The sequence below is a fragment of the Hoplias malabaricus genome, chromosome 5 (genome assembly GCF_029633855.1).
Source record: "Hoplias malabaricus isolate fHopMal1 chromosome 5, fHopMal1.hap1, whole genome shotgun sequence".
Taxonomy (NCBI): domain Eukaryota; kingdom Metazoa; phylum Chordata; class Actinopteri; order Characiformes; family Erythrinidae; genus Hoplias; species Hoplias malabaricus.
Genome location: NC_089804.1, coordinates 640,490 through 653,902, shown reverse-complemented (window position 1 = coordinate 653,902; position 13,413 = coordinate 640,490). Strand labels below are relative to the sequence as shown.

The 13,413-nt window shown below is 40.1% G+C and overlaps 1 protein-coding gene across 1 annotated transcript in view; it reads right to left on the bottom strand.

Moving 5' to 3' along the window:
* Positions 1-8,215, bottom strand: part of asgr1a (asialoglycoprotein receptor 1a) — a 32,114-nt gene extending 23,899 nt beyond the window's left edge. The window contains exons 1-3 of the mRNA XM_066672639.1: positions 8,024-8,215; positions 7,725-7,813; positions 5,480-5,593 (exon numbers count right to left, since the gene is read on the bottom strand). Coding sequence (XP_066528736.1) covers positions 5,480-5,593; positions 7,725-7,806 — 196 coding nt within the window. The 5' untranslated portion in view covers positions 7,807-7,813; positions 8,024-8,215. The remainder of the gene's footprint in view (positions 1-5,479; positions 5,594-7,724; positions 7,814-8,023) is intronic.
* Positions 8,216-13,413: the final 5,198 nt, after the last annotated feature.

Here is a 13,413-nt window from a genome sequence, read left to right as displayed (position 1 = left end):
CAGTCACTCACACACTCACCTATAGACAGTTTAACAGTCACTCACACACTCACCTATAGACAGTTTAACAGTCACTCACACACTCACCTATACACAGTTTAACAGTCACTCACACACTCACCTATAGACAGTTTAACAGTCACTCACACACTCACCTATAGACAGTTTAACAGTCACTCACACACTCACCTATAGACAGTTTCACAGTCACTCACACACTCACCTATAGACAGTTTCACACAGTCACTCACACACTCACCTATAGACAGATTCACACAGTCACTCACACACTCACCTATAGACAGTTTAACAGTCACTCACACACTCACCTATAGACAGTTTCACACAGTCAGTCACACACTCACCTATAGACAGTTTCACACAGTCAGTCACACAATCACCTATAGACAGTTTCACACAGTCAGTCACACACTCACCTATAGACAGTTTAACAGTCAATCACACACTCACCTATAGACAGTTTAACAGTCACTCACACACTCACCTATAGACAGTTTCACACAGTCAGTCACACAATCACCTATAGACAGTTTCACACAATCAGTCACACACTCACCTATAGACAGTTTAACAGTCAATCACACACTCACCTATAGACAATTTCACACAGTCACTCACACACTCACCTATAGACAGTTTAACAGTCACTCACACACTCACCTATAGACAGTTTAACAGTCACTCACACACTCACCTATAGACAGTTTCACAGTCACTCACACACTCACCTATAAACAGTTTAACAGTCACCCACAAACTCTCCTATAGACAGTTTCACACAGTCAGTCACACACTCACCTATAGACAGTTTAACAGTCACTCACACACTCACCTATAGACAGTTTAACAGTCACTCACACACTCACCTATAGACAGTTTAACAGTCACTCACACACTCACCTATACACAGTTTAACAGTCACTCACACACTCACCTATAGACAGTTTAACAGTCACTCACACACTCACCTATAGACAGTTTAACAGTCACTCACACACTCACCTATAGACAGTTTCACAGTCACTCACACACTCACCTATAGACAGTTTCACACAGTCACTCACACACTCACCTATAGACAGATTCACACAGTCACTCACACACTCACCTATAGACAGTTTAACAGTCACTCACACACTCACCTATACACAGTTTAACAGTCACTCACACACTCACCTATAGACAGTTTCACACAGTCAGTCACACACTCACCTATAGACAGTTTAACAGTCACTCACACACTCACCTATAGACAGTTTAACAGTCACCCACAAACTCTTCTATAGACAGTTTCACACAGTCAGTCACACACTCGCCTATAGACAGTTTCACACAGTCACTCACACACTCACCTATAGACAGTTTAACAGTCACTCACACACTCACCTATAGACAGTTTAACAGTCACTCACACACTCACCTATAGACAGTTTCACAGTCACTCACACACTCACCTATAAACTGTTTAACAGTCACCCACAAACTCTCCTATAGACAGTTTCACACAGTCAGTCACACACTCACCTATAGACAGTTTAACAGTCACTCACACACTCACCTATAGACAGTTTAACAGTCACTCACACACTCACCTATAGACAGTTTAACAGTCACTCACACACTCACCTATAGACAGTTTAACAGTCACTCACACACTCACCTATAGACAGTTTAACAGTCACTCACACACTCACCTATACACAGTTTAACAGTCACTCACACACTCACCTATAGACAGTTTCACACAGTCACTCACACACTCACCTATAGACAGATTCACACAGTCACTCACACACTCACCTATAGACAGTTTAACAGTCACTCACACACTCACCTATAGACAGTTTCACAGTCACTCACACACTCACCTATAGACAGTTTCACAGTCACTCACACACTCACCTATAGACAGTTTCACACAGTCACTCACACAATCACCTATAGACAGTTTAACAGTCACTCACACACTCACCTATACACAGTTTAACAGTCACTCACACACTCACCTATAGACAGTTTCACACAGTCAGTCACACACTCACCTATAGACAGTTTAACAGTCACTCACACACTCACCTATAGACAGTTTAACAGTCACCCACAAACTCTCCTATAGACAGTTTCACACAGTCAGTCACACACTCGCCTATAGACAGTTTCACACAGTCACTCACACACTCACCTATAGACAGTTTAACAGTCACTCACACACTCACCTATAGACAGTTAAACAGTCACTCACACACTCACCTATAGACAGTTTCACAGTCACTCACACACTCACCTATAGACAGTTTCACACAGTCAGTCACACAATCACCTATAGACAGTTTAACAGTCACTCACACACTCACCTATACACAGTTTAACAGTCACTCACACACTCACCTATACACAGTTTAACAGTCACTCACACACTCACCTATAGACAGTTTCACAGTCACTCACACACTCACCTATAGACAGTTTCACACAGTCACTCACACACTCACCTATAGACAGTTTCACACAGTCAGTCACACACTCACCTATAGACAGTTTAACAGTCACTCACACACTCACCTATAGACAGTTTAACAGTCACTCACACACTCACCTATAGACAGTTTAACAGTCACTCACACACTCACCTATAGACAGTTTAACAGTCACTCACACACTCACCTATAGACAGTTTAACAGTCACTCACACACTCACCTATAGACAGTTTAACAGTCACTCACACACTCACCTATAGACAGTTTAACAGTCAGTCACACACTCACCTATAGACAGTTTCACACAGTCACTCACACACTCACCTATAGACAGTTTCACACAGTCAGTCACACACTCACCTATAGACAGTTTAACAGTCACTCACACACTCTCCTATAGACAGTTTCACACAGTCAGTCACACACTCACCTATAGACAGTTTAACAGTCACTCACACACTCACCTATAGACAGTTTCACAGTCACTCACACACTCACCTATAGACAGTTTCACACAGTCACTCACACAATCACCTATAGACAGTTTAACAGTCACTCACACACTCACCTATACACAGTTTAACAGTCACTCACACACTCACCTATAGACAGTTTCACACAGTCAGTCACACACTCACCTATAGACAGTTTAACAGTCACTCACACACTCACCTATAGACAGTTTAACAGTCACCCACAAACTCTCCTATAGACAGTTTCACACAGTCAGTCACACACTCGCCTATAGACAGTTTCACACAGTCACTCACACACTCACCTATAGACAGTTTAACAGTGACTCACACACTCACCTATAGACAGTTAAACAGTCACTCACACACTCACCTATAGACAGTTTCACAGTCACTCACACACTCACCTATACACAGTTTAACAGTCACTCACACACTCACCTATACACAGTTTAACAGTCACTCACACACTCACCTATAGACAGTTTCACAGTCACTCACACACTCACCTATAGACAGTTTCACACAGTCACTCACACACTCACCTATAGACAGTTTCACACAGTCAGTCACACACTCACCTATAGACAGTTTAACAGTCACTCACACACTCACCTATAGACAGTTTCACAGTCACTCACACACTCACCTATAAACAGTTTAACAGTCACCCACAAACTCTCCTATAGACAGTTTCACACAGTCAGTCACACACTCACCTATAGACAGTTTAACAGTCACTCACACACTCACCTATAGACAGTTTAACAGTCACTCACACACTCACCTATAGACAGTTTAACAGTCACTCACACACTCACCTATACACAGTTTAACAGTCACTCACACACTCACCTATACACAGTTTAACAGTCACTCACACACTCACCTATAGACAGTTTCACAGTCACTCACACACTCACCTATAGACAGTTTCACACAGTCACTCACACACTCACCTATAGACAGTTTCACACAGTCAGTCACACACTCACCTATAGACAGTTTCACACAGTCACTCACACACTCACCTATAGACAGTTTCACACAGTCACTCACACACTCACCTATAGACAGTTTCACACAGTCAGTCACACACTCACCTATAGACAGTTTAACAGTCACTCACACACTCACCTATAGACAGTTTAACAGTCACTCACACACTCACCTATAGACAGTTTAACAGTCACTCACACACTCACCTATAGACAGTTTAACAGTCAGTCACACACTCACCTATAGACAATTTCACACAGTCACTCACACACTCACCTATAGACAGTTTCACACAGTCAGTCACACACTCACCTATAGACAGTTAAACAGTCACTCACACACTCACCTATAGACAGTTTAACAGTCACCCACAAACTCTCCTATAGACAGTTTCACACAGTCAGTCACACACTCACCTATAGACAGTTTCACACAGTCACTCACACACTCACCTATAGACAGTTTAACAGTCACTCACACACTCACCTATAGACAGTTTAACAGTCACTCACACACTCACCTATAGACAGTTTAACAGTCACTCACACACTCACCTATAGACAGTTTAACAGTCACTCACACACTCACCTATAGACAATTTAACAGTCACTCACACACTCACCTATACACAGTTTAACAGTCACTCACACACTCACCTATAGACAGTTTAACAGTCACTCACACACTCACCTATAGACAGTTTCACAGTCACTCACACACTCACCTATAGACAGTTTCACAGTCACTCACACACTCACCTACAGACAGATTCACACAGTCACTCACACACTCACCTATAGACAGTTTAACAGTCACTCACACACTCACCTATAGACAGTTTAACAGTCACTCACACACTCACCTATAGACAGTTTAACAGTCACTCACACACTCACCTATAGACAGATTCACACAGTCACTCACACACTCACCTATAGACAGTTTAACAGTCACTCACACACTCACCTATAGACAGTTTAACAGTCACTCACACACTCACCTATAGACAGTTTAACAGTCACTCACACACTCACGTATAGACAGTTTCACAGTCACTCACACACTCACCTACAGACAGATTCACACAGTCACTCACACACTCACCTATAGACAGTTTAACAGTCACTCACACAATCACCTATAGACAGTTTAACAGTCACTCACACACTCACCTATAGACAGTTTAACAGTCACTCACACACTCACCTATAGACAGTTTAACAGTCACTCACACACTCACCTATAGACAGTTTCACACAGTCAGTCACACACTCACCTATAGACAGTTTAACAGTCACTCACACACTCACCTATAGACAGTTTAACAGTCACTCACACACTCACCTATAGACAGTTTTACAGTCACTCACACACTCACCTATAGACAGTTTCTCACCTATAGATTGTATGTGTTTGGACTGTGTGCATTTATTTATTCATATTTAAATACATTTTAAGTATTTTTTGTCTTCTATAATGTTCATGATGTGTGTGTGTGTGTTACTCACTTGTCACAGATATGGAGATGATGAGAATTAAAAGAAGACCAGCTGAAACACCAAACACACAAACACACCAGCGAGAACAACCACCAGGTGGTCCTGCAGTGATCCTAGACACTTCTGAAACACATACACACACACACATATGCACACATACACATGCACACATACACAGAGGCATACTATAATGAAAATACATGACTGGAACGATGCAGGATTTACAGCTCAACGTTTTGCTCACAGTCAGCGAGAAGTTACAGATCAGGGAAATATAGTGTTATTTAATAAAATAACATGTTCTTCTTAGAAAAATATAAACTCTGAAGAAAACACTGAGTATGTGTGCAAAAGACACAAAATAATTGTGCAAAATGTAAACAAGAACAGAATTTCTCTCTCTTCCTGCCCCTGCCATACTGATGGACTACAGTTTCCATGATGTTTGGATGACTGATTTTAACCTGTTTTCTGAATTCTGATTCGTGGACTTTAAGTAAAAAGCTTTCGTCTGCACTCCTATTTTCTGGTTAATAGAAGGCAAGGATTTGCTAATTTTTTAAGCCATGTATTTTATGGAAAATATGACAATGACCATGTTTAATATGCTGAAATTGTTTGTTGAAAAACATTTGCCCATTTTGAATTTGATGCCAGCCACACAAGACTGACACAGGTTTGCAATGATACTAAAGACAGACTGGCTGAGACTTTCTTAATTAAAGAGAAAAAGGGACGGGTTCACTGCTCTCCGAAAAACTGCATGAAAAAACAATGAAATCTCTAAACAAAAGAGACACAGACTAAAACCAGTATTTGGCGGTAGACTTCTAGCACTCAGATGGCACTGAATTAAAAACAGACAAGTTTCTGTAGTGGAAATTACTGCATGGGCTCAACAAAATTTCCCAAAACTGCTGTCTGTGAACACAGTACACAATGCCTCAAAACATTCTAAAATTATTCAAAACATTTTTTAACCACGTGGCACTGGGCACAGTGTAGGAACAGACAGTTGAGGGGCATCAGTCCATTGCAGGACGAGCTTCAAAATATTGGGACAGGAATATCCTTTACATTTTTCAGTCTTAATTTACTCCTGTCCCAGTGTTTTGGAGTGTGATGCAGAAGCCAGGTTATAAATCAGTTTATATTTGCAAAACACAAGTAGTTCAATGAAAACACTGCACATTTTTTTTACCACTTAAATAAAGACACAATTACAATATCTAAGAGAATTAAATAAACAAAATCACCTTTTTAATGCACACTACAAAATGTCCCCAATTGACCAGAATTAGTGTTTGTATTCTGGAGCCTACCTGGAATCGCTGGGCACAAGGCAGGAACACACCCTTGAGGGGGCGCCAGTCCATTACTCACACACTCAGACCTATGGACACTTTTGAATCACCAATCCACCTACCAACATTTGTTTTTGGACTGTGGGAGAAAACCGAAGCACCCAGAGGAAACACACACAGACACAGCGTGAGCACACCAAACTCTTCACAGACAGTCACCCGGAGCGGGGCTCAAAGAAAATTGAGAAATATCATATTTTGTGAGTTTTACCCACCATAGATAAATGATTAAAACCTGTGTCTTTCACACCAGAAGATCCTGAGGTTGGACCACACTTATCTCTGAGCAGAAAATCAAGCATAAACCAAATGAAGGAAATACAGAAGTGAATATCTAGTGCAAGGGTTCACATGCACTGTAAGAGAAAACAAACCATTACAGCTCTGCATTGTTGATCAGAGGTCTTGTTGAATAAAGGTTTGAAACCAAACCAGATACATTGTCCCTTGTAGACTACACACAGCATGTGTGTATCTAAACCTAAAAAGGTTACAGTGCTTGTTGTAATATATTTGATTGGATTTTAAACAGCCGATTAAATATTCATGTTGGCTGCAGAAAGGTTCATGGTGGGGTAAGTGGGCCAGGAAGCTTCTGACATGTGATATATTTATAAACAATATATATTTCAGTATGTAAGTAAGACCCTATATATGAAATATATAATATTGTATTTATAAAATATGCTGGAACACAATGTGAAATACAAATAGAATCTACTTTTTTGTAAAAATCCACTTTCAAAAACAATATTTTTCAGTTCCTCACTGAAGGTGATTTGTCACACTCAACAATACACAATCTTATCAGAAAACTCAGGGACTACCCTGCATGGAGGATGAACGCAGTTGTCAATATTTATGATAAAAATAATTGAAGAGAAACACACCTTGTCTATAGAATGCACTGGTATCCTTGCTGTCAAACTCATCCTGATAATCAATACTGTCACCCACTGCAGATTCCTTCATTATTCAGCTAAAGAAAACACACACACACTTGTTAAATATGTCCTACAGATGAACTAGGGACTGGCATTCTAAATAGATGTGAATAGAGTTCTGTTGTTAAATGAACTGGACCTGTTTCTAAAGACTGAAGAATCTGTTTTTACTCAGGTGATTTCATATTCTCTTACACCAAATGTGATATTTATCCAAAGACAGTTCAGTAAAGTGCAGCACTCACCACTTCTGGAGGGTCACCTCACGTTTCTCACAAAAATATGCACCTAAACACAAAAAAGTGTGTGTGTGTGTGGATTGAATGTTGTGTTGATTGTAAAGTGTCCTTAGGTTTCTAGAAAGATGCTATATAAGTGTAACATTAATTAAAAATAAATAAATAAAACAAATCCCTTCACAAACCTAAGAAAAGAGATTCTGTTGCAACAACTACTCAGTGATATGTGTGTTTGTGTGTATATATAGCTTTGTCTGTACTTTGAGCTCTGTGTGTGTGTGTGTTTGTCTGTTTAGGACAAGTGTATGCTGAAGGACTGTATTTACTTAGTTGAAGAGGCTAATGATCCTGTGTAGAGTTCACACTCTGATGTTCCTCCTGCTGTACTTTAATAAAAATGAGCTGCTATCTTCAGGGTGGGTCACATAATGTGATAAAATCTTGTCACCGTTGTTCACTTCAGCCGGTAAAGTACAGACAGGGGTGTTCACTTCAGCCAGTTGGAGGACACCAGACACCAGGAGGAAACACATGTGAACATGGGGAGAACACTTTCAGAAGTTGAGTATTTCAGTATTAATAACAGACAACCAGGCTGTGATTCTGTACTCTAGTATGTGTTAGGTATTTCAGTAGTTTAGTATTTCAGTATTAATACCAGGAGACCGGGGAGTTATTCAGTACTGGTATGTAATAGGTATTCCAGTAGTTTCAGTAGTTTAGTATTAATATCAGGAGACCGAGGAGTGATTCAGTACTGGTAGGTGGTAGGTATTTCAGTAGTTTAGTATTTCAGTATTTATACCAGGAGACCGATGAGTGATTCAGTACTGGTAGGTGGTAGGTATTTCAGTAGTTTAGTATTTCAGTATTAATACCAGGAGACCGAGGAGTGATTCAGTACTGGTAGGTGGTAGGTATTTCAGTAGTTTAGTATTTCAGTATTAATACCAGGAGACCGGGGAGTTATTCAGTACTGGTATGTAATAGGTATTCCAGTAGTTTCAGTAGTTTAGTATTAATACCAGGAGACCGAGGAGTGATTCAGTACTGGTAGGTGGTAGGTATTTCAGTAGTTTAGTATTTCAGTATTAATACCAGGAGACCGAGGAGTGATTCAGTACTGGTAGGTGGTAGGTATTTCAGTAGTTTAGTATTTCAGTATTAATACCAGGAGACAGAGGAGTGATTCAGTACTGGTAGGTGGTAGGTATTTCAGTAGTTTAGTATTTCAGTATTAATACCAGGAGACCGGGGAGTTATTCAGTACTGGTATGTAATAGGTATTCCAGTAGTTTCAGTAGTTTAGTATTAATACCGGGAGACCGAGGAGTGATTCAGTACTGGTAGGTGGTAGGTATTTCAGTAGTTTAGTATTTCAGTATTTATACCAGGAGACAGAGGAGTGATTCAGTACTGGTAGGTGGTAGGTATTTCAGTAGTTTAGTATTTCAGTATTAATACCAGGAGACCGGGGAGTTATTCAGTACTGGTATGTAATAGGTATTCCAGTAGTTTCAGTAGTTTAGTATTAATACCGGGAGACCGAGGAGTGATTCAGTACTGGTAGGTGGTAGGTATTTCAGTAGTTTAGTATTTCAGTATTTATACCAGGAGACCGAGGAGTGATTCAGTACTGGTAGGTGGTAGGTATTTCAGTAGTTTAGTATTTCAGTATTAATACCAGGAGACAGAGGAGTTATTCAGTACTGGTAGTTGGTAGGTATTTCAGTAGTTTATTATTTCAGTATTAATACCAGGAGACCGGGGAGTGATTCAGTACTGGTAGGTAGTAGGTATTTCAGTAGTTTAGTATTTCAGTATTAATACCGGGAGAACGGCAGTGATTCAGTACTGGTAGGTGGTAGGTATTTCAGTAGTTTAGTATTTCAGTATTAATACCGGGAGACCAAGGAGTGATTCAGTACTGGTAGGTGGTAGGTATTTCAGTAGATTAGTATTTCAGTATTAATACCAGGAGACAGAGGAGTGATTCAGTACTGGTAGGTGGTAGGTATTTCAGTAATTTAGTATTTCAGTATTAATACCAGGAGACCGAGGAGTGATTCAGTACTGGTAGGTGGTAGGTATTTCAGTAGTTTAGTATTTCAGTATTAATACCGGGAGACCAAGGAGTGATTCAGTACTGGTAGGTTGTAGGTATTTCAGCAGTTTAGTATTTCAGTATTAATACCAGGAGACAGAGGAGTGATTCAGTACTGGTAGGTGGTAGGTATTTCAGTAGTTTAGTATTTCAGTATTAATACCAGGAGACCGGGGAGTTATTCAGTACTGGTATGTAATAGGTATTCCAGTAGTTTCAGTAGTTTAGTATTAATACCGGGAGACCGAGGAGTGATTCAGTACTGGTAGGTGGTAGGTATTTCAGTAGTTTAGAATTTCAGTATTTATACCAGGAGACCGAGGAGTGACTCAGTACTGGTAGGTGGTAGGTATTTCAGTAGTTTAGTATTTCAGTATTAATACCGGGAGACCAAGGAGTTATTCAGTACTGGTAGGTGGTAGGTATTTCAGTAGTTTAGTATTTCAGTATTAATACCGGGAGACCAAGGAGTGATTCAGTACTGGTAGGTGGTAGGTATTTCAGTAGTTTAGTATTTCAGTATTAATACCAGGAGACAGAGGAGTGATTCAGTACTGGTAGGTGGTAGGTATTTCAGTAGTTTAGTATTTCAAATCAAATTTCAAATTTTTATTTATATAGCGCTTTTCACAACTGATGTTGTCACAAAGCAGCTTCACAGAATTCCAGTAAGACAAGATTTGACATGAAATGTAAAGACAAATGTAAAACCCTCAAGTGAGCAAGCCAGGGGCGACAGTGGCAAGGAAAAACTCCCCCAGCTGAGGAAGAAACCTTGGGAGGAACCAAGGCTCACAAGGGGTGACCCATCCTCCTCTGGTCAATCTACTGGTGATGATAGTTAGTAGTCCATGAGAACTTCAGTGTAGGGACAGCTTCAAGGCACTTGGTGGTTGCTGGAGCGTGGGCAGCTGGTCTGAAGCGTGGAGGAGGATCTCGACAGTCATCCATCAGTGTCCAGACAGACAGGTGGGCAGTCGTTTACTCGGAAAGATGTAAAGGGATGGAATTAGTTTTGAACTGTTTTGTGTTTGTAAAGTAGAAAATATGAAAATTTCCAGAGTGTGGCTAATGACTCCGGCAGATCTGACTATGACAGCATTAACTAAAAGGAGAGAACCAGGAGGACACACAGACACGGGAGCATCCTGAAACACTGGCATCCCTCCGCTCCACGTCAACAAACCTGAGTGATTGCGAGAAACGGCGGGACGACAGCACCAGCATCTCAGTTTACTATAATTCCCTGTGTCCATGGACCCCCCGGATCTGCCGCCTTTATCTATGGGGGAGCATTAGCTACCAAATGATAAACTAAACAAATGAGTTTTTAGCCTACATTTGAAGATTGCGACTGTGTCTGAGTCCCGAACATTTTCTGGAAGATCATTCCAGAGTTGGGGGGCTTTATAAGAAAAGGCTCTTCCCCCAGCTGAGGCCTTCTGAATTCTGGGAACATTTAAAAATCCAGTATTCTGTGATCTGAGTGAACGTGGGGGCTCATAATAGGAAATTGTATCTTGAAGATATTCAGGAGCAAGCCCATGTAGAGCTTTATATGTTAATAACAAAATTTTGTAGTCAATGCGGAATTTAACAGGCAGCCAATGAAGTGATGATAAAACTGGGCTGATATGTTCAAATTTTCTAGTTTTAGTGAGGACCCTAGCTGCAGCATTTTGAACTAGTTGAAGTTTTCTTAAATTGCTGCTGGTGCATCCTGACAGTAGTGCGTTACAGTAGTCAAGCCTTGAAGTAATAAAGGCATGTACTAATGTTTCTGCGTCCTGGAGGGATAAGGCATTTCTAATCTTAGCAATATTGCGAAGATGTAAAAAAGCTGTCATAGTGATACTACCTATGTGTTGATCAAATGATAAATCCGGGTCAATTATGACACCAAGATTTTTTGCTGCTGAACCAGGTTTAACTGGAAAGTTAGCTAGATTTAAAATTAAGTCTGATAATTTATTTCTTGTCACTTTTGGACCCAAAAGCAGGACCTCTGTTTTGTTGCTGTTTAGGAGGAGGAAATTACGCAACATCCAGCCTTTCACGTCTTTTACACAGTCCTCTATTTTCTTTAATCTGTGTTTGTCATCGGGCTTGGCTGAAATATACAATTGTGTGTCGTCTGCGTAACAGTGAAAGTTAATGTCATGGTTTCTTATAACTGTGCCTAGCGGTAACATGTATAATGTAAATAATAATGGTCCTAAAATAGAGCCTTGTGGAATTCCAAATCTTACTTTAGAATAATTTGAATTTAGATTGTTTACTTTTACGAATTGATAACGTTCCGTTAAGTAAGATTTAAACCATAATAGGGCTGTCCCTGTGATTCCAACCATGTTTTCTAACCTTTCTATGAGAATATTGTGGTCTATTGTATCGAAGGCTGCGCTTAGGTCAAGAAGCACCAACAGGGATACGTGGCCTTGATCAGAGGCAAGAAGAAGATCATTTGTTATCTTGACTAGAGCTGTCTCTGTACTATGATGTTGCCTGAATCCAGATTGGAATTTTTCATATATATGATTCTTATGTAGATATGAACTAAGTTGTTGGGCCACAGCTTTTTCTAAGATCTTAGACAGAAATGGCAAATTAGAAATAGGCCTGTAATTAGACAGTGTACTAGCATCAAGATTTGGTTTCTTGATCATAGGTTTAATAACTGCTAGTTTAAAAGCTTTGGGTACATGGCCCAGACTAAGCGATGAGTTTACTATAGTTAAAAGAGGATCAATAATAGCTGGTAGTACTTCTTTGAGCAACTTTGTGGGAATTGCATCAAGTGTGCAAGTTGTACAGTTTGCGGAGGTGATAATCTTCTCTAGTTCTAATTGTGGGAGTGGGCAAAAGGTTTCAAGTCTTTCTTTTACAGTTATATTATGTTTTATTTCATTCACATCAGGTGGCAGCCAGGATGGATTTGATCCTGTGGCTAGAGTTTGTTGTCTAATATTCTCAATTTTATTATTAAAAAAGTCCATAAAATCTTTACTGGTGAGAGTTGCTGGAATTAGTTGTTCAGAACCTGCTTGATTTTTTGTAATTCTAGAAAACACACTAAACAGTGCTCTCGGATTATTTTTATTATGGGAGATCAGCGAGGCCAGATATGCTGAGCGAGCTTTAGTGAGGGCATTTCTATACTCTATAAGGCTGTCCTTCCAGGCAGAATGGAACACTTCAAGCTTGGTTGATCGCCATTTCCGCTCTAGTTTTCGTAATGTTTGTTTTAAAGTACGGGTCTTATCGTTATACCATGGTGCGAGCTTTTTCTGTC